Genomic DNA, 21,740 nt, shown 5'->3' with positions numbered 1-21,740 from the left:
TTGGCTATGGTGAATTGAGCAGCAATGAACATTGATGTGGCTGTATCTCTGTAGTATGCTGATTTTAAGTGCTTTGGGTATAGGCCAAAGAGTGGGATAGCTGGGTCAAATGGTGGTTCCATTCCAAGCTTTCTGAGGAATCTCCATACTGCTTTCCAGAGTGGCTGCACTAATTTGCAACCCCACCAGCAATGTATCAGTGTACCTTTTCCCCCCACATCCTCGCCAACACCTGTTGTTGCTTGTGTTCTTGATAATCACCATTCTAATTGGGGTGAGATGGAATCTTAGGGTAGTTTTGATTTGCATTTCTCTTCTTAATAGAGATGTTGAACATTTTTTTCATATATCTGTTGATTGCTTGCACATTTTTTCTGTGAAGTGTCTTCATTTCCTTAGCCCATTTGTTGATTGGATTATTTGTATTCTTGGTGTAGAGTTTTTTGAGTTCTTTATATATTCTGGAAATTAGCGCTCTATCTGAAGTATGAGTGGCAAAGATTTTTTTTCCCACTCTGTAGGCTCTCTCTTCACATTACTGATAGTTTCCTTTGCTGAGAGAAAGCTTTTTAGTTTGAATCTATCCCAGTTGTTGATTCTTGCTTTTTTGTGCTAAAGCAGATTTTTAAAACAGTGTGGATGATGTTTGTTGAGTTTCATTTCTTTCTGATACAGAATTCCAGCTTGCAAATGTATTTGATAAAAACTATAGAAATAATAATTTTCTGATTTAAAGAAGAGTAGAACGTTCTAATAAACAGATTTTTAGTTGGGCAAACAAAAAGGCAGTCTTACCTCTGATGCATCTTAAGCAATGTACTTTGTGGTTATTTCTGGTGTCTTGTCTTCAAATTAAATTCTGCCAATTAAAAAATTTATTTATTTCATTTTCTAAATTCAGCTGAAATGATCTCATTTTAATTATTTAAAAATAGATTTATTGAATCAATCACAATGAGATGCTACTTCATACCCATTAGGATGACTTTTTATCCCCTCCCCCCAAAAAACATAAAATAACAAGTTTTAAGGAGTATCTGGAGAAACTGGAACCCTTACGTATTGCTGGAAATAAAAGACAGTGTGAATGATGTGGAAGAAAATACAGTGACTCCTCAAAAACATTAAACGGAATTGCCATATGACACAGCAGTTCCACTTCTGGGTGTATATTCAAAAGAATCAAAAACACAGACTTGATCAAATATTTGTACACCAATATTCCTAACAGCATTATTCACAAAAGCTACCGACAACCGCTGCTTGCCCCAGGGCTGCTTTAAGAGGCTCCGGTTACGGAGGAAAACCGCGGCTTCTTTGCTCTTTTTGCTTACCTATAACCGCCGCTTCTCACGCTTATGGCCCGACCAGCAGGACAGAAGACACGTACACTTCAAAGGTTCATCAAGCAGCTTCCCCTTTATTCAAATAACACCCTCAATATATAAGCAGTCTCATGCATAAGCAATTGTAACCAGATATGTCCATCCAATCCTGTTAAAGGTCAAGCAATCACTCGCTCGAGCATACATGTAAAGTATATCTGTCCACGCGCTGGGCAGCTGAACTGATTATAATACAGCCAATTGTAAACGCATTCTGCCTTTCTCCATGCATAATCAGAACGCCGTTTGCTCTCCAGTCGCCATCTTTGGATGCATGTGGCGTAACCCTGGGCCCTGGGTTCTGCCCGCCACAAAAAGCCAAAAGGAAGAAGCAACTCAGTTGACAAATGAATGGATAAACAAAATGGGGTACTTGCATAAAGTAGATGGAATATTATTCAGCATTGAGAAGAAAGGAATTCTTACTTGTGATACAATATAAATGAATCTCAAATGTATTAAGCTAAATGAAGTAAGCCAGTCATGAAAAAACAAATATTATAGGATTCTACCTGTGTGAAATACCTAGAATAGACAAATTTGTAGGGACAAAAAGTATGATAGTGGTTTTCAGGGACTGGGACAAGGGAGGACTAGGAAGGTATTGCTTAATGGGTAGAATTTGTTTGGGATGATAAAAAGTTCTGCAAATGGATGGTGGGAATGGTTCTAGAACAAGTGTGAATATATTTAATGCCACAAATTGGGCAGTTGAAATATTTAAATTGCAAATGTTCAGTATATTTTACCATAGTAATAAAATAGGTTTGTCAATAACCACATGCAGATCTATGGTTATCTCTACAATTTTTAAAACTATAGATGAAAAAATATGGATTTGTTTCCTTTATATTCTTTGTTCTCTTTGTTGCAGCATTTGTTGAATTTGTATTGCTATCATAGTTGCTGGAGTGAGAAATTAACCTGTGCCTCCTGGGATTTGTTCCTGCCTTATAATCTTCTTAAGATCCAGCTAAATGTACACTGTTTAGAGTGTAACCTCCAACCCATCATCAGACTCATTGAGCCCTTTGGCCTTTTAGCAATAAATATGTCCAGGTGGTCCCTGTTTTAAGGATGATGAAGTTGAATTTAGCAATTTTAGAGTTTCCTTAAGTATACTGGTATGTAGGAGAAAACTGAAGGCATTTAGCTCTGGTATTGTCATGTCTCCCCAGGTATACCTTGAAAGACTTTTAACGTATGCAGAAATAGATATCTGTCCAGCCAACTGGAAGCGAATCGTTCTAGGTGCGATCCTGCTGGCCTCCAAGGTGTGGGATGATCAGGCCGTGTGGAATGTGGATTACTGCCAGATCCTGAAAGACATCACAGTGGAGGACATGTGAGTGGGGAGTGTCATTCGTGTCTCAAGAGTGTTTGGGAAGGAAATCACACCCTTTTTGGATGCTTTGTATTGTCTAGAATGAATGGATTTGGCTAAATGTCTGTTGCGAGCTGGCACAATAGGGACACAGTTGCGGAAATACAGAAAACTTAACATTTCCTTTCAGATCACAAATAGGTACTGGTAATGCTTTATGATTTTATGAAACTGGTTTATTAAAAATAATAGACCAACATTCTTCTACTTTAATTAGGAAGGTGTAGACAGTGCTCTGATGGCTTATGTTTGGGCTCCCTATCTCACAGCAGACTGATAACAAAACTCTAATGCCCCCGCACATCCTCTGTGGACAACAAGAACAGCCCAAAAAACAAGAGCTAAAATATTATCTGATTCTATTCAAAGAAACCATTTTCACTGCTTTTTCATGTTTTGCAAGTTCAGTTGCTGAAAATCAGCCTTTGAACCCCTGGGACCTATCCTGGGCTACACATTCTCCCCACAGCCCAGTGAGAGTGCCACTACCCTGAACAAGGACTGTCTATCCCCAGCCCTTGAGGCAGTTGTTAGTGCTTCTCAGATGGGTCAGTCCTCATATTCTGATAAGGATTATTAATAGAGAGCTTGAGACCTCTGAGGCCAAGGAATGCAGGAAATGGGATCAGAGTCTCAAGAAGAAGGAGTTATAGAAACACTCCATCACTATGAACTACTTAGATGCCTTGTGGCTATAGTCACTTCTGATACTATTCTTGCTAAAATGTTTCTCGTACTTTTCATTGGCTTAGTCCTTCCAGAAACCTCCTGGATGAAGCCTTAGACAGGAGGAGGTTACTATCTGCCTCCCACTTTACACCACTGGCACATTCTTGGACCCCAGCAACCTGGGGATATAGGATCATCATAAAACCTGACTACCACCAGTGTAAGGGTGTCCCCAGGCTCCTCACCAGCCTGTAGCCCCACTGCTTCTGGGTTCACTGGGAACCCACCTTGGGTGGTGCCTTTGGGAGCATATCTGCTTGTGTTTTGGATCTCATTGCAGAGCTATTCCTGCTACAGACCTATAACTCTTATCTTAAATGGTAAGAAGAACGTGAAGCAGGTTTTTACCAGAACAGTATAATAAGGAAAATGAAATTATTGACCATGTTTCAAGGTGAAAACAGATACAAAATAATTCTCATTTAGACTATAAAGGAGATGGACCTTTGGGTGCAAGGTGGTAAGAAATTCTGACTGTGTCCTTTCCTCAGGGGTTATTTGTTGTTGAACCACATGCCATGGAATTACTTACTGTTTGTCCTTTCCTGCTTGTGTAAATTACATAATGCAAATGGTGACTTGGCATGGGTTTTGATGTTCAAGTTTTATAAGAGCACTGTGAGTAGTTGTGTCCATTTAAAATCAAAAGAAAGTAACTGCTGAAGTCAGACTTAGGCCTTAAATATTTTTATCATTTATATTCCAGCTGTTTCCCAAAGAAAATTAGATATAAATGCAAATTGCAGATACCACAGAAGCATTAAAATAGTAGAACAGAGAAAAATTAAGAGTGAGATATATTAGAGGTGGGAACGAGACTCCTTTTGTGTTCTTATCGTTAATCCACTAGGTTTAACTTGTCAAAGTGCTAGCAAAACTGAACTGTTATATAATCTTAGCATCAATGGAAAATCCTGTCAGTTTATTTAAAACTTTGAGAAAGGTTGGATTGTAGCTCAGTGGTAGAACACTTGCATTGGACATGTGAGGCCCTGTATTTCATTCCCAGCCCTGCAAAACAACAAAACAAACTTTATGGAAATGTTTGTAAAATATTTATGAGTAGTCACACTTTGTTAATTTATGCATATCTCAATTTGGTCCTCTCATCAACCTTATACATATATATTTAGTATTTCCGCTTCCCAGATCTGGACACTGGGACCTGGAGAGGTTAAATGATGATCCAACCAAATAACCAAGTAAGGAAGTTTCCCCAAGTGGAGAACCATATTAAACCCAGTGACCATTCATTGTACAGTGGCCAGATGACAAAATAATGGAAATGATGTGTACCAGCCCCCAGACTATCCATGAAGATGTTTTAATTAAATGCTTTTAATGAGATGTATTAATTTGTCATTCTCTACCTAAATGAAAGAATGAGAGGGTTAAAAAAAAAAAAAGTGGGAAGAAAAGAAACAGAATTCTTGCAGGGTGAGAGGGGATCTGATAGCAGGTTGCCACTTGCATGTATTAGTTTAGGGGTTTATAATCACTGTTGGGTCAAAAATAGTGGTCCAAATTTATGCTGATCAGGTTTTGGAAAAGTATCAATGCTGTTGGTTAGCCCTGCAGTCTTCATTCAGTCTGCCCCACTTGGATTCTCTTACTGCTCATTGGCCAGGCTGCCTGGGGCGGGTGATAGGTCAGCACACCTGGCTCACCTTGTCTCAGGCTTGCACTGACATGGTGGGCTCCACTGACTGCAGCCACTGCTGACTGCCCACACTTCAACCTACCTGGGCTACTGTTCCACTGCTGCTTCTCTGGAACAAGAGCTTGGATTCATTACTACTATTATTCCCATTTTATAAATGAAAATTAGGCTGTGGGAAGCTAAGTAGGATGTCTAGACTACTTGTCTACTGAGTAACAAAGTCAGAATTTATATTTCTTTTCTTCTAAGCAGTTGAGGTTAAAATCATTTCATTTATCTAACAATAAATTAAAAATGATAACTATTTATTGAAAGTTGTTTCAGTGAGATTTTTCATTGCCATTACGAAAAGATCTGACAAGAACAACATAAAGGAGGAATAATTTATTTTGTCTTCTGGTTTCAGAGGTTCAGTCTGTTGCTCTGGGCCTCAGGTAAGGCAGAAAGAACATCATGGTAGAAGGACATGGAGGAGGAAAGCACCTCAAAATGACAGTTAGGAGGCAGAGGGGGCTCTGCCTACAAAGGACAAAATATAAACTCTGAAGGCACACTCAACTTCCTTCCATTTACCCTCTAGTTAATCCATATCCATGAATTAATTCACTGATTAGGTCAGACCTATCATAACCTAATCATTTCACCTCTGAAAATTCTTGCATTGTCTCACACCTCATATATAAATCATAACAAAAGTCAAATCCTTTTCTACACAGAGAAGTTGGAAAATTAGGCCAAAGTTTGTTCAGCTGAAATTAAAATTATATCAAGAATTATTGGGGGGTGGGGACTGTTGTTCAGTGATAGAGCACTTGCTTGCCTGCAACATGATCCTGAGTTTGATCCCCAACATCACCCCATCACCACCACCACTACCACACAGACTGAGTTGTTTTTATGAGGATATTTTACAGTATTTGTTATTCATTGGATAGTCAGTATTTGAGGCAATTAATACATTATAGTGAAGTTGAATTACTTCATTATAGTGAAGTGCAAAATAGTAACAAAATGTTTTATTGAATCAAGCTGCTTCATTATTCAGTATTTTGAATAAACTGGCACTGCGGGCAAATATAATAATAGTATTCATGCAAAAGTTCTTTTTCATATTTTGTCCAGAGAGGATTGATAATTTTTTTAGCCTGACTTTTGTCCTTTCCTGGAAACCTGTTGGTGACTAGATTGCTGCATCATAATGCAAGCCACTGGCTGAATCTCATCAAGTCATATATTTGAGCATGAATGATTCAAAGGCCTGAAGTTGAGCAGAGGAAGAACGCATACAGGGAATGCTTTGTTCTTTAAAGACCAGATTGTAAAGTCTTCCTGAAGAAACTGGGGTGATGCCCTCTTCCATGGTGCTCCATTTTTGATATTGTGTTTAATCAGTGGTATATGTGTTAACATACTGTAAAAGACTATATATTCTTCTAAGGAAGAATTGAGCAATTATGTATATGGAATTTGGGAATTTATAAGTGTCTTTCCTGCCAAAAGATAGAAGGAAGCACGAGGTATTTTTTAGTAGGGGTATTAGCCAAAAGCATGCTTTTGTACCATGTTTACAATTCCTGATTATACAGAGGTATTCTGAGTAGTTGTATCTCCATACCTGTTTGAAAGAACAAGCCATGACATCAAAGGTCTTCACATATTTTGGCTTATCCATCACAAGAAGAATATAGAAAAATTTCTCCACCCATTTCATTTTTATGGTGATATTGAAATTTTTTCACCATAAGTTTTGGTAATTGTGAAGGGTATCATTTGCAGTATGTTATCATATTATTTTAAAGTTAAAACTATGCATTGAAGACTGAACACCATAGCAGTGTGATTTCTACCATGACCCATTTTTTTTGGAGTTGAGCATTTCATATTGTTCCTTTTTCTTTTTAAAATCATTATTTCCTTTCTGGTTTTCTCCCACATGAATTTATTCCTCAAAATTCTCCATAACAAAAATGTACATAAAGTTTACAATTGCAGTGTTATTTTCTGGACTGTAATGCTCTAACTTATAAAGAATATTCAGGTCTGAGTTTTTAGCACTCAATTGATCAAAACAATATAAATATATCACATTTTAATAAAAATTATTGAATATAAGAAGTAAAATGTTATGGGAAATCAGTCTCTTAATGAGATCAGTATACCTGTTTTTCTCCCATTTATTCATATTTTCATGTATGATTATTACTTATTGATAGGATGAAACAAAAACTTAGCATAAGTTTCCCATTTTTCTTTTCTTTCTCCTGTATCATAAGTGCTGAGAGGAATATATTCATGTAAGTGGTTGAAATTGCAAGATGTTTTGTTATAGTAGCACCATTCAAGTCTTTTCAAATTATATGCTAAAATTATATAGTCACATATTAGTAAAAGTTATTTAAATAAGTTGCCAGCCACTTCTTCAGATTTTTGGAAGCAGAATCAGGATTCCATTCAGTTATTACCTGTCAGTAGTCATTTGTTTTCATATCAAATGATGGTATACCTCTTTGCTTAGCTCCTCAGGGATATTTCTTCTTGGGACAATGAATCTTAATAAGTATGGATGAGTGGCCTCTTTCCTCCCAGAGCAGGAGAAGAATGACTGGGAAAGAAGAAGCTGAGAGAAAATCCTACTCCCTTGGATATGTTCTCTGACAAAGTTACAGATCTAGAAATCTCTTTCCTAATGTTATGTTTCCCAACATGCTTGGAGCGTTATTTTTACCATAAGTGAGTGCATGTCCCATCATGAGGACCATGATCTACTGAACCCTGTGTTTTAGTCAGCTCTTTTGCTGCTGTGACTAAAGAACTTAACCAGAACAATTGTAGGGGAGGAAAAATTTATTTGAGAGCTCACGGTTTCAGAGATCTTAGTCCATAGAAGTCCAGTCCATTACTCTGGACCTAAGGTGAGGCAGCACATCATGGCAGAAGAGTGCAGCAGAGGGAAACAGTTCACATGGTGATCAGGAAGCAGAGAGCGATCTCCACTTGCCAGATACAAATATATACCCCAAAGTCATGCCCAATTCCCACGTTCTCCAGCCACACCCTACCATTTCAGTTACCACTCAGATGAATTCCTATCCAGAATTAATTCACTGTTTGGGTTAAGGCTCTTATAACCTAATTATTTCCCCTCTGATTCTTCTTGCATTGTCTCACATGTGAGCTTTTTGGGAACCCCACATCTAAACCATAACACCCTGTAACAGATACCAGATGTTATGAGCTGAATTTGTGTTCTCTCAATTCATGTGTTGCAGGCCTAACTCTCAGTACCTCAGAATGTAACTGTATTTAGTGAATCTTTAAAGAAGACATTAAGTTAATATGGACCTGTAGGGTTGACCCTAATCAAATATGGTGATCCTCCTAAGAAGAGATAATTAGAACCCCAGACAACACAGAGGCATGACCTTGTAAGGACACAGAGAAGGCAGTCATCTGTAAGCCTAAATGAGAGTACTCAGAAGAAACCAGCCCTCTTGACATCTTGATCTTGGACAATAGACTACAGAATTGTGAGAGAAAATTTCTGTTGTTGAGTCTACTCAGTGTCTACTCATATGAGTCTACTCATATTTTGTTATGGCAGCCCTAACAAATTAATATAGATTATTGTACTGGGAAATGGAATACAGTTATAACAAATACCTAAAAATGTGGCTTTGGAACTGAGTAATAGGGTAGAGGGTGGAAGAGTTTTAGGGAATGTTCAAAACAAAATACCTTGAATTGCCCTGAAGAGATTGTTGTAGAAAAATGAACAATAAAGGCAATTCTGGTGAACGCTCAGAAAATAAAGAGGGAAGCTGTAGAGAAACCTTCTGGCATCTTGGAGGCATAAGAGCAGATCTTCATCATGAATAGACTGTCTCAAGACATGTGAATTTAGCAGTATTTCTGGTGCTGTCTCAGGCAGAAATGAACATACCACTGGAAACTGGAGGAAAGGTGATCCTTGTTACGAAGTGGCAAACAGCTTGACCAAATTTGTGTTCTAGCATTTTGTGGAAAACAGTTGAGTAATGAACTTGGATATTTAACTGGGATTTCTGAGCAGTGTTGAAGGCATTGCCTGGTTTCTCTTTGCTGCTTATAGTAAAATGTGTAACGAGATAAATTAAGGAATTGTTAAGAAGAATCAAACCTTCAAGTTGAAGATTTTGAAAATCTCAATTTTCCAACCTCAACCTATCCATATTGCAAAGAAGAGAGAGAGACACACACACAGAGAGAAATGTACTGTGGAGACGGTTCTAAGGACATGTATGGATAGGGTTTGCTAAAGAGATTATAGATGTGACTCAGGGATCCAGTCATGCATCTCAGCAGAAGTGAGTTGGAACTGAAGGACACAGCAGTGGGACAAAATGAAGTAAGTCCATCATGCTCTGCAGGCTGAGTAGAGCTGTTTAGCTGTGATATACATTATCCTTACATTAAATGAGCAGTTGGTTCCATCCACAAATCCCGTGGGTTTGTTTCCAGAATGGGGAAGGCACTTGTCATGTGAAAGTGGCTTCTGGCATGCTGTAGAAATGCTCAGAGTCCTAGAATCCTAGAACCTTACTTTGCCTCCCAAATGTAAAAAACTAATGGTTTGTGCCCAAGAACAAGGAGGGAGACCTGGAAGGACAAGTCTCAGATCTACTGAGATCTGCTGCATCCTGTCAGAATATGATCTGCTGTGTTTTCCTAATAATTCCCTTACCCAGAAGGAATAACTGCTAGCATTCTGATATATAACTTTCTGGTGTATATATGACTTTGTTTTTGTAAAACTAGGTTCATATTATGCATTTTATTTATATACTTTTTGCCATTTAGCAATGTGTTGATTCCACATCATTCCACTAGTTACTAGTCTTTACTTCTTAGCAAATAGCCTGAGCTTTTTCTTACATCTCCTTTACATGGAAAAGGGCATATAAGTTTCAGGTGAGGGCTGGGGAGATAGCTTAGTTGGTAGAGTGCTTGTCTTGCAAGCACAAGGCCCTGGGTTTGATACCCAGCACCGCCAAAAAAAAAAAAAAAAAAAAAAGTTTCAGGTGAAAAACTTCTAAAAATGTGCTTTCTGGTTCTGTTTGGCCTATGAGGCATCTCCTGACCCTGTTCTGCATCCTTCTTTCTGGGCTCAGCTGTGCACTAACATCCTGGAGTCACTTCCCTGGTATTTCTGACCCCAGGTTAATTTTCATCTCAAGAATCACTCAATAGTGAGCAACTTAAGTTAGAGACCCCATTCGAACAGTGGGGTTCTGGCTGAGAAGGCAACTGATCCTGTGAGCACATGACTGTTGGGTCAGGTTGAAGAATGCATGGAGCATCAGGCCATGTCCACAGTCATTTTTCACTAGTTCCAGTCAGACCTTAGGTACAGGCTGACTTTTTGTGGAAGAAGGGCCCACAGGGCTTCTCTCCTCACTCTCACCAGCAATTAAATGGTCACACTGTCACAGGTTGACTTTGAGGAGCAAATGGTAATTACTGTGGATGGTGAAGAAGATACTGAAGTTTGGTTGTGCTGAGTTTTGTAGGCAAAAAAATCGCTTAAAAATGATACTTTGAGGTTTCATTTTTTAATTGTTGTCTGCAGTAATCTTGTTAGAGTTATTTTTATTTATAGACAAAGGAATTCCAAATGAGGAAAAGCCAAGTGACTTGTCTAAGTAATGGATGGCAGATGAGGACTCAGTGAGCACCTGTCTATCCCTAGATGTCTAGTATCTGGTTTTGTTGTTTTTCTTTTATTTGTGGTAAAATAAACATAGCATAAAATTTATCTTTTTAACCATTTTTAAGTGTGCAGTTTAGTGGCTTTAAGTATACTGATATTATTGTAGAACTATCACTACTATCTTATCTCCAGGACTTTTTTATTTGCCCAAACTGAAATTCTATACTGAAGTCCTTTCCTCTTCCCCAGCCTCTGGCAACCACTATTCTACTTTCTATAAATTTGACTAGTCAGACTAATTTGACTACCTCACATTAATTAGAATTATATGATTATTTATCTTTTTGTGACTGCCTTATTTCACTTAGCAAAATGTCCTTTTTAAGGCTGAATATTATTTAGCCTTATGTACTTGTCCCATTTTATTTATCCATCCATCAGTGGACACTTAATATTGCTTGCACATGGGACTGGTGTGGGTAGTGCTGCTGTGAACATGGTACAGATATCAAGACCCTGGTTTAATTGCTTCTGTGTACACCTGGAAGGAGAATTACTGAATTAGTGCCTGTTTTGAAGTGAGCCCATTTTTCTAGATAGGCAGGGTATTAGATAATGAAAACAACTCTCTGTTTAGAGTCTTATTTTCAAGTCACTGAATTGCACCAATTTGATTAGGTTTCTGTGTGCTGCTGAGCTAATTCAAGTAACAATTATTTTTGAAATGTGTTTTTTTATGAATAGAATATATTTATTATAAATGTTTACACCAAAACTGTTTCCTCATCTTTATCCCAAAAGAGGACACTAAACCTACCATACTTGGTCTCTCTGTTCATTGTTACTTTTCTGTTATCACACAGCAAGCTATCAATATTCCTTTAAGATGTGTTGTGGTTTGGAAATCAGTTTTTGAAATTATTTTTATTTTATAAATTTTGCCTTAATCTGAAAATGTTACAGCTCTAAAATCCCTTTTTCTGCCAAGTTAAACCAGAACATTCAAGAAATACAAGACAACAGAAAGGTTGTTCTTTTTTTCCAGGGAACCTTGAGAAAATGTCACCCTGTTCAAAAAACAGCATCCTGAATTTGCCCACGGTGTGTACCTCCACCTGGAGTGATTGTTGTCCGTTTACCATTTTAGATAGACTCATCAGACTAGTTCTCTTAAAATATAAAATCATGATTTTCTGCCTTAGCATTGGGAGAATAGTGACACTTCTTAGCCACCAGACGGCGATCTTTCTTCAGGCAGCTTGCATATTCACCCCAGGGTTGCTCCTTCTAACCCATTCATTCTTTTTGGTACTTCTGGCCTTGGCAGTATTTTTGACACTCTTGTTTTATGGAAATCTTTCCTGGATTCCAGTATTTCACAGGATGATCTCTTATTAAATTTAATTTAAATGAAACAATAAAATAAAAGTAAATTAAAATTAAAAAAGTCATTCCAAATAAAAGTAAGCTTCTTAAAAATAAAAAAAAATTAGCACAGTATGTACAATTTGGAGCTGGTTGCTCCTTTTACTTGGTTGTATAGAAACAGCAAGAAAGATATGCTGTTTATCTCATTGAAAGACGCTCATTCATGTGACTTCACTTAGGCTTTCATCAGCAACTCACTCAATGTCATGATCCTTATATGCCTAATAATTTCTGTCATATCAAAGCTATCTCTCAGATTCCAGCCTCCCTCTTCTTAAGACTTCATTTATCTGTCACTGCCTTTCCGGCTACCCAACATTTCATCAAAATGTAAATGAACTGGCAAGGCATATCATAACACCACCTCTGCTCACCAGTCTCTTTAGTTTGACTAGTTCTCAAAGTGGACAGGGCCCAACAACCTCAGCATCACTGTCACGTGGGAACTTGCTATCATTTTGATTTCTCAGGCCCACCCCAGGCCTACTAAGCCCGGGTCTGAGGATAGAGCCCAACAACACGCTTTCACAGCCCCCCAGGTGACCAGCATGCATACGGACGGAAGCTGGGGAACTGCTACTTTGATTCTTCAGGGTCTGTGAGCTCCCTTTAAGAACTGGGGCTGGGATGGAACATTCCCCCCAAACCCTTGCCCTAGTCTTTCCCCTCTGGAAGTCCCTAACAGTTCTTACTCTTTTCTCACAAAGGGTAGGAAAGAGCCATTGAGAAATTCCAGTTCTCTAGGTCTATAGAGGCCATTTTTTTCTTGTGTGTAACTGTCCTGAGGCCCTCACTAGACTCCACCTGACAGCTCTTGACTGCTTCATCTGGCCTGCCATGTGAGCAAGGTGCAGGCCTTGCTGTGCGAGCAGACCGTTCGTGCTGAGATTTGCAGCCAGGCCTGCTGTGTATGTGTTAGGTCTCCATGAAAAGAATCACCCTGAAGCACTTCCTGGTAATCATCCCAATTAATCAGGCTTCATCCTTCTGGGCACTGGATCAAGCGGATTTGGTTTTTAATACCAATTTGGTGGTTAAACTGCATCTCTGGTGTCCAACCAGGCAATTAATTAGATCATTTTTCTCCCCAGAGGATACAGTTTTCTGGAGTCTGGTCTCCAGCAGCTTGGCAGGCCACATAGCCTGGTGGGCAGCTAAGTATGTGTTATTTTTGCTTTTGCTTTGCAGGAATGAGCTAGAGCGACAGTTTCTTGAATTGCTCCAGTTTAACATCAACGTCCCTTCCAGTGTATATGCCAAGTATTATTTTGATCTTCGTTCTTTGGCAGAAGCAAATAACCTGAGCTTTCCTTTGGAGCCGCTGAGCAGGGAAAGGGCCCACAAGCTTGAGGTAAGATGGTTTAAGACATTGTCCTCCAGTGCACTGTTGCAGATGCACCTTCTCATTACTAAAGAAATGTGTGACCACAACAATTTTTCCCACTAGCTGTTGTAAAATAAGGACAAAGTCCTTGGAGTTATTGCTGGCTCAGTTAATTTAGTTGAATATAATTTGTGCAGCTTCATATTTTTAATAACCTTCTTAATGTCAGTTTTTACCTGACATGTATTGATTCTATTTTGAAATTAAAGATTTTGTAAAACCCTTGTCCTTATAGATAGTGTTTTTTAAAAAAATTATAAGCCCCCCCCCATGAAAAAGGTATTTCCTAGCATGCACTTACATAGGCAAATGGTAACAGATGACCTTAACAATCAGCTATCCAAAAAGGTTTGATTTACTTTTTCTTTTAAATATTTGTCCTATAGTTCAATTAGAGCTGGAGCCAGCCTCCTTGGTCTTGGTCTGGGTTAGAGCCATCATTATTAACCTTAATGACGTTTGTGTCTCATCACAGTGTATGGAGCTCACCTTCTTATATTCACCAAGATTTTATTATGCAAAGTGATGTTAGCTTTATTGACATCTCCTACATGTGCTTCCCATCTGACTTTTAGACATGAGGAAATGGCAGAGTAGTAAGAAGGATCACTGGTGAGACACCCTTCTCCAGAGAAGGTGTGCTAAGGCCCTGGTCTCTGGCATTTACCACTGGCAACATTTTGGTCTCATTCTAGAGAGCCTTGGACTTCTTGGTGAGACCCTAGAGGTCCTTGTGTTGCCCACTGCACGATCCATGTGAAGTGAATTGCTGTCCCTTTTCAGTATGGGGTCAGGTGGGCAGTATGGTGATCTAACAGGACTAAAAACGGAATGAAACAAAACTGAGAGGTGAAAGAGAGTTGTTATGGATTATAGATTTAGGAAAGCAAAACATTAAATAATATATTAGTCTCAAGAAGAAAACTTGGTAAAATATTAGAAAAGACTGGCTGCTAGTGCTGGGTTTAAATGAAAATCCAGAAATTCAAGTCATTTTGCTGTGATCCTATACCAGCCATTGCTATGAAAATGCTCATTTGGTCTGTTTTTCACCTATTCAGATGGAAACACCTCCCTCTGAATTATTTGTTCCAAGGTACATATTCAAATCTTTGCAAACACATGAAATAGAATTAGGGTTTCCTGGTGAGCACGACCCTGTCTCAGTCCACATGGCAGGCCCTGGTCTACTGCCATGGGCTCCACTTGTTCCTTCAGTACTGGGAAGAGGAGGTTTTGTCTTTGAAATAAATTAGAATCTCAGTGCACATATGGGAGATGTAAATAAAGCTAATATCACTTTGCATAATAAAATCTAGAATAAGGTAGAACAGCATTAATCTGTTACTATATTACATTCAGACTTAATGTTTGTAAGCTGGAAAACAACATATAGTAATCTTAGGAAATTTAAATAAATGGAAAGAATTTTCTCTAAAAAAAAGATAGCTGATTTTTTCTTCTTCAAATATGCCATCTATATTATGTCTATGATGTATGTTTTAGATGAGGAAGTCTCAATCTGTTATAGTTTGTCTGCTTCCTTAATTCGTTGCTCATTCAGACCAAAGACATCCTTGATTCCTGTAGCTCTCCTTCAGTCCATCTTTCATGCAGTCACTGGAATTGTTTTTCTAAAATGCAGTTTGGAGTTTTAGAATGTTCTTTTAAAATCATGGGCAGTTTTGTGCTGCCTAAAGAATAAAGCCTGAGCCAGCCAGTATGTTAGATGGCCTTTTCACTCTAGTTCTGACTTGCTTGCTGTCCTCTGGTAGCCCTGAGCTCTGGTAGCACCACTCACCATGCCAGCACCATGTGGCTGGAACCTTCTGCCCTTGCTAAGGATATCCTAACCTTCTTGGTAGCTTCCTCCTCCTCTTCCTCCTCCTCAGGCGAATCCATGGAAGCCTGGTTCTAATGCCATCTTTGGTCATGAATATCTCCTCAAAATAGTCAGTTGCTCATTCCCTCTGCTTCCAGGTGCTTTGAACACACCCCTGTTGTGTTCATGCTCTGTTGTGTCATGTCTCAGTTGGAACTCATGCATCCAGTCCGTACACCGATACCAGGGTACCACTGTACCACTGTGAACAAAGCTGTACTCTGGGAGTTTACATTCTTCTGGAAGGAGAGAGCAAACAATAAGCACAATAAATAAATTGGCTAGTATGTTAGAAGGTGAGTGAGAAAGAAAAGTGCAGTAGGGGCCAGGGGATTGCTATGCTCCATAACTTTGTTGAGTGTATAATGTTCATGGAAAGACAAAAGCAAGGGAGAAGTTGGACTTGCAGATCCCTCCTGGCTCAGGGAAGAACTGCTTCAAGGCCAAGTGGGAGTTCATCTCTGACGTGCTTTGTCTCTGTTGCCCCTCAGGCCATTTCTCGCCTCTGTGAGGACAAGTACAAGGACCTAAGAAGATCCACGAGGAAGCGGTCAGCAAGTGCTGACAATCTGACTCTGCCGAGGTGGTCCCCAGCCATCATCTCCTAACCATGGATGTCTCCACTGGAGGCCATACCATCCCTCAGTTTCTCCTTTAGTTTGAGAAAAGACAAACTTGGGGTGGTTTTGTTTTTGTTTTTCCCTTTCCTTTTCTTTTTTAACTCATAGCTCCATCAGGCTGCCTTCACGACCTCCTCCACGCTGTGTGAACTGCACGCAGCAAGGCTTTGAGGAAGCAAGATCAGTATTGTGGAAATCCTCTTTCACGCCTTTCCCCATCATCAACAGCACTTCCTTCATGGAGGAAACAGACTCTAATCCTGGAGGTGGAAATAAAGGGAAAGGGAAGTCGTATAGAGGCAGGGAAAATGGTTGAATGGCTTGGCCATTTCTTAAGTCCCCCATCTGGTCAGTAGATGAATATGACAAAACACACAGTAGGTAGCAGACTTGGATGTGCATTAAAGACAGGAGTGCCACGTTTATCACCCCCATTTGGATCAGTATGTTCTGTAAGACTTCTTGCATTCCTTCTTGCTGCTTTTTTGGGATTTGGGGGATTTTCGTTTGTTCATTTCTATTCTGTTTTCATTTTGGTCCCACAGAGCAGAGAATATAGTTTGTACCCACCATGGCACAGACATCCAAATAAATAGTACTGGTTGTTTCTCTCTGCACTACTTTTGCGAGCTGTCTTCTGAGCTTTCTTCCTCACAGTGGGCTGTGCTTGTTATATTTCTGTACATCTTTATTTTATACAGTTTTTCTTCAACCATGGCAAAATTCACTTGACTGTAGTGCTGAACCAAAAGTATCCCTTTTCCTCCTTACCCCTCACCCCAAGAAAATTCTAGATCATATGGGTGCTTGTGCCTTCCAATTTTCTTGCAGTTGCTGTTTTTTCCCCTCTGACCTGAAGTTTTAGTTACAAAAATCAGTCAGACTTTGTGGACTGAAAGAAACAATATGCAGCCAAGGGCATCCTCTGGTTGAGAACTTTCCCAGGGAGCTCAGTGATTGCCTGACGTCATTGTGTAGGAGCCATTTCTTTGTACTCCCTGCCTAGTTCATTCTTCTACTTCCATGTCCATTGTTGCAAGCAATATTCTTCTCAATTTTTATATGTTTACTTTAAATCAAAGTTAGTCTATTTGTATAAAATTTTTTAAAAATCTAAAATTAAAAAAAATGGGGTGGGTGGGTATTCCAGTGGGTGGATCACCGAAGGGAAAATGTTACTATTTACTGAGGTATTTTTCACAGAATGATGAATTCTCAACTTGCATTTTCATTGTGGGTGCTTAGAGAAGTTATACAAAATTCAAACTGTGAAGGCTTATGCTTCATTAATTATGACCATACTTTGTCATTTTCTGACTATCCCTGATTTCCTTATGGGCTAGATAAGAATCTTTTTTATCAAATAAAATAAAAAGGTTAAAGATAGATTATCAAATAGTAAATTTGATATGAAGCCTGAGAATCTGAGTCATTTACACTTTGGATTTTGCTTATTTTCTTAGGTAATAGTGACTGAGGTTTCTGAGTGTTTTCCTTTTTCAAGTCTCTGAGGCAAATGGCAGCAGTGGGTCTGTTTCACCTCCCCTTCTATGTGAGCTTGGAAAACTTTGAACTCTTATGTTAGTCTTGAGTACCTTAAAATTGTAACCCTAATCTCCAACATGTCTACTCTCAATGAAACAAGCTTTGGAAGGGACTCAGAAAGTCAAAATCTCAAGAACACCAAGCCAAAAGTGCTAGTCAGGTTTCAATGGAGTATGTTTTATGTATGATCATAATTGTTCAGGCCAGAAATATGATCAGGTTTTCCCTGGACTGAACTTTCAAAAGCAAACAGGCAGAAAATGAAGAGTTAATTATCTTCCCATGTAATTGTGTTGACTTACTCTGAATGAGTACCAAAATCAGCTTCTCTCTTCAAGTAAGAGTTGAATTTAGAACTTTAAAAGGAGGTCTAAAAATGTAGAAAGTGTCATTTTATATTCCCTAATCTCTATATAGCTTCAAAAGGGACATATTTTCTTAGCTGAATATGAATACCTCTTAGACATAAATTCGTTTCTCTCATGTAAAATACCTTATTTTACCAATCCATTTCAGGAAAGAGGTTCTGCTGACTTTATAGCAGAAATCTTATTTTTATCCCTTTTATTTGAATGAGAGATTTGAAAATTGAATTATGTAAATATTTCGATGCATCTGCTATAATTTTGTGGAGTTTATTAAACTACTTTAAAAAATTGTATAGTCTATTTATTGTATGTATGTACATACAGTCTGATACCTGAAACTTAAAGTGAATTCCGTAAAACCTGGCTCAGTCTTGTTTAGACTATTGAATATTGTTTTAGCCTTGTGCACTGGACTCTACCTCTGTATAGGATAATTTTCCATATTCATTAATTGGTATTGATCTGTATTAACCGGTTATGTTTCTTGCACTAAGGACTTTTAAAACTCTGCTGTAAGTGTAGCTTTTAGTTTTACCTTCGCAGTATGAATCACTTGACACATAGGTAGATAACTTAGGTTTGGTTTTATTTTTCTACATGATGATAAGACATAAAGTTTGTTCTCTGGTTTGTTCTAAGTTTGCCAAAAGAAAAAAACAACAAAACAAAACCCCAAATCAGTATAGTACCTGTTGGTAAGTTGTAGGGACTGTAATTTGTTTGCAAGGTAATTCAATGCCCTACATTTAAAGCCAGACGACTATTGAGAACACAATGTCTTAATGTAATTTTTGAATGGAGAGATTTTTGTCATTAATGAAGGGCAAAGAAAACCACATAATTTTTTGACTCTAATTTTAGCTTTGATTTAAACAACAGTCATTGGGACAATAAAAATACATCCCAATGAATTTTGTTTTACTTTTCTTTCACTAGGGAAGGAAAGGAAGTCAAGGGTCTAAAACCAAGTTGGCGGGCAAGGTGGGAGATCTGCAAGCCCTGTGAGCTGCTCTGGTGCCTTAATGCACTAGGTGAGACCAGGGGCGCAGCCTCATCTTGTCGCCTCTCTGCTCTTCCAGGCTGGCTCTCCTGTGCTCCTTCTCTTGGTCTTTGGCAGGGTTGTCTCCATCTTGGGATTTCTCTTGGTTCTTGGGGGTTTTGCTCCTTAGCTGAACTGTAAGGGAGTGAGTGATTTTGACTTTTCCTGCTGCTTTTGGGTAACCTCTCACCTGGAGCCACATTTTATGGCTTTGAATTTTTTAAAAAAATAAAATATGATTCCTGGTTCATTGTAGGTGTTTAATAAGTGTTAAATAAATAAATACATACATAGAACAAATGGTGCCTGCCTTCCTGCTGCATTTTTTTGAGTTACAATGTTGAGATAAAAATCAACAGATTTTGTGGATGCTGAGAAAATGAATTCTTTTTAGAACAGTGGGAGAAAGTATATTAGTCCTGTGAGTCCTGAGTGATTCAGAACAGGATGAAACTTCCTTAGAATCCTCCCATCAATGGGAATGGTTGCGTGATGGAGGCCTAATAGATGCCCTGTTTTATCTTAAGTCACTGTCTCCCTAAACTTCCTGGAGTCAGCATCTCAAGACTTAGACTGGGTGGATCTGAATCATAGAGAGCCATCCTTGTTGAAAAAAGAGAAGGAAATAAGAAACATGCCCCCTGGGTTGGGATGAGGAAAATCTGCTCCACAGACTGCGAGGAAAGCCCTAAAGACAACTTCATTAAGATAATGATTTGCTGTTACTGAATGCTGAGCCTTACTAAAAAACCTGCATCTGAAAACAGATTGCCCCACAGGTACCAAACAAGCTCCCGTGGAGATTAGCGATGCCTTGGAGTCCTTGCTGCCACAAAATTGGTGTTGGGCATTTGAACCTGACCAAGTCAGCAGACTTCCTCTTCAGTTTTTCCTGTTAGGTTTTCTTAGAGTCTGTATATGTGAAGGAACTTCAGGTCCTCGTGGCACTTCTCATGAAAAATTTTCTTCAGGAGTTAGTCATCATTACCAAAATGATCTACTTTTATTAATTGTTCAAGCAAAAGAGTCATTGGTGATTGCTGTATTATGTGCATTGCTATAAGTCTGAGCTGTGCATAAGCACCCAAGCAAAGATTTGTCCTAGAAACTCTATCTGTCCCTTGTAGATCTTTGGAGACAGTTCTGTAAGAACCTGTTTACAGTGAGAAATGGACTCAAACCTGGTGTCTGAATGGCATTTGGATTTATAGGTCTCAATAAATGGTCTTTAGTGATTTGGTAGGGGGATTCATTCCTTTTAAGTACTTTTGTTTATATAAATAAGTTATTTAAAATGTGGGATAAAAGAATGTTATTCCAAAATAAATACAGTTTTGGACAAAAATATTAAATGGAACTTGAACTTACACATAACATTTTGTTAACATTCATATTGATCTGTGAGGTAGTGAAACCTTGTGTTTTGATCTCAGTCTAGAATTAACTTAGAGTGTAATCTTGAACAAATTGCTTCACCTCTGGATCTTTCAGTGAACTGGACTGTCAGTCTTGCTGGTTGTTTTTGCCACCTTGCTCTGTTTCTGAACACACCCTGCCCAGTTATTCTTGCATCATGACTATTAGATACATGTAGGAAGACTGGGTCTAGTAAAAGCCAAGTACAAGCCCTGGGGGAAATCAATCATCTTTCCAATGTCCCCTCCCAGAGAAGGGTGGCCATTGGTAGATGCAGCAGATTGTAAATAAATGGGAAGGGTATGCAAATTTCAGCTACTGTTCATTTTCCCCTGGGTCTCTCTTGATGCAGCTCGACATTCAGCTTATCTTTAAATTTGACTTGAGCTGGTATGTGATTTCTTATCCACATTGGCAGATACTGAAAATCTCAAAACAGGAAAGTTGAATGTGTGGATCCATCCCAAAGTGAATCTGCCCTGAAAGGGGTGCCGCATCATGGTTAACCTCTGATTGATGCTTATTGCAGGCCAGTAGGCCAGTGCTTAGGAAGCCCAACCTTGGAAGGAAAGGATTTTGCTCCTTCCTTATGGCATCTCCCATTCATCCAGAAAGATGGGAAGCTGGCACTTGCAGGTTTCCTACATCTGCCTCTGCTCATCAGCTCTTGGGGTCTATGTGAAATGACTTACATTGGGGATACTGAAAATTCATGTCCACTCCAAGGACAAGACCAGTATTTGAGGTCTGATGATAAATGATGATTGTACAAGTTCAGAACACTCAAGTACAAGGCCTATGACATGAAAGACATATGGTTTGGTGACTCACCATCTTTACAACAGTAAAGTGTGTCACTAGATTATCTTAAGATCCTTCCAACACCTAACACTCAATTATTCTATGAACAGCCTAGTTATGCTGGAATTGCCTGGACATTTTGAGACCGATAACCACAGGCTCACTGTAATCAATGCCTGTTACCTCCCTTCAGTCATTCTCTATAACATCCTGCAGAGCAGTGGCCTCTTAAGTGTAAGCTAAAGTGGAAACTGTTTCTAGAGTGTTATCGAGAAAATGTATATAATGAGTAATTTTATTGAAAGCTTTACCTGGCAATTAACCATTCAAAAAACATTGACCATGGACTGTGCTAGACACCGTGTCTCCTAGGTGTTGGGGACCAATACATTAAGAAGAGATGAGGTCTTTGC

At 38.8% G+C, this 21,740-nt stretch overlaps 1 protein-coding gene across 2 annotated transcripts in view; it reads left to right on the top strand.

Moving 5' to 3' along the window:
• The window catches only part of CCNY (cyclin Y), a 239,846-nt gene extending 220,486 nt beyond the window's left edge, over nt 1-19,360 (top strand). For both annotated transcript variants that reach the window (XM_079107713.1, XM_079107714.1), the window contains exons 8-10: nt 2,564-2,730; nt 13,461-13,623; nt 16,030-19,360. In XM_079107713.1, coding sequence (XP_078963839.1) covers nt 2,564-2,730; nt 13,461-13,623; nt 16,030-16,146 — 447 coding nt within the window. In that variant the 3' untranslated portion in view covers nt 16,147-19,360. The remainder of the gene's footprint in view (nt 1-2,563; nt 2,731-13,460; nt 13,624-16,029) is intronic.
• Nucleotides 19,361-21,740: the final 2,380 nt, after the last annotated feature.

Source organism: Sciurus vulgaris, assembly GCF_902686455.1.
Source record: "Sciurus vulgaris genome assembly, chromosome: 12".
NCBI lineage: Eukaryota > Metazoa > Chordata > Mammalia > Rodentia > Sciuridae > Sciurus > Sciurus vulgaris.
Note: the sequence above shows the minus strand (reverse complement) of the source record. Positions and strands in the feature narration are given on the sequence as shown.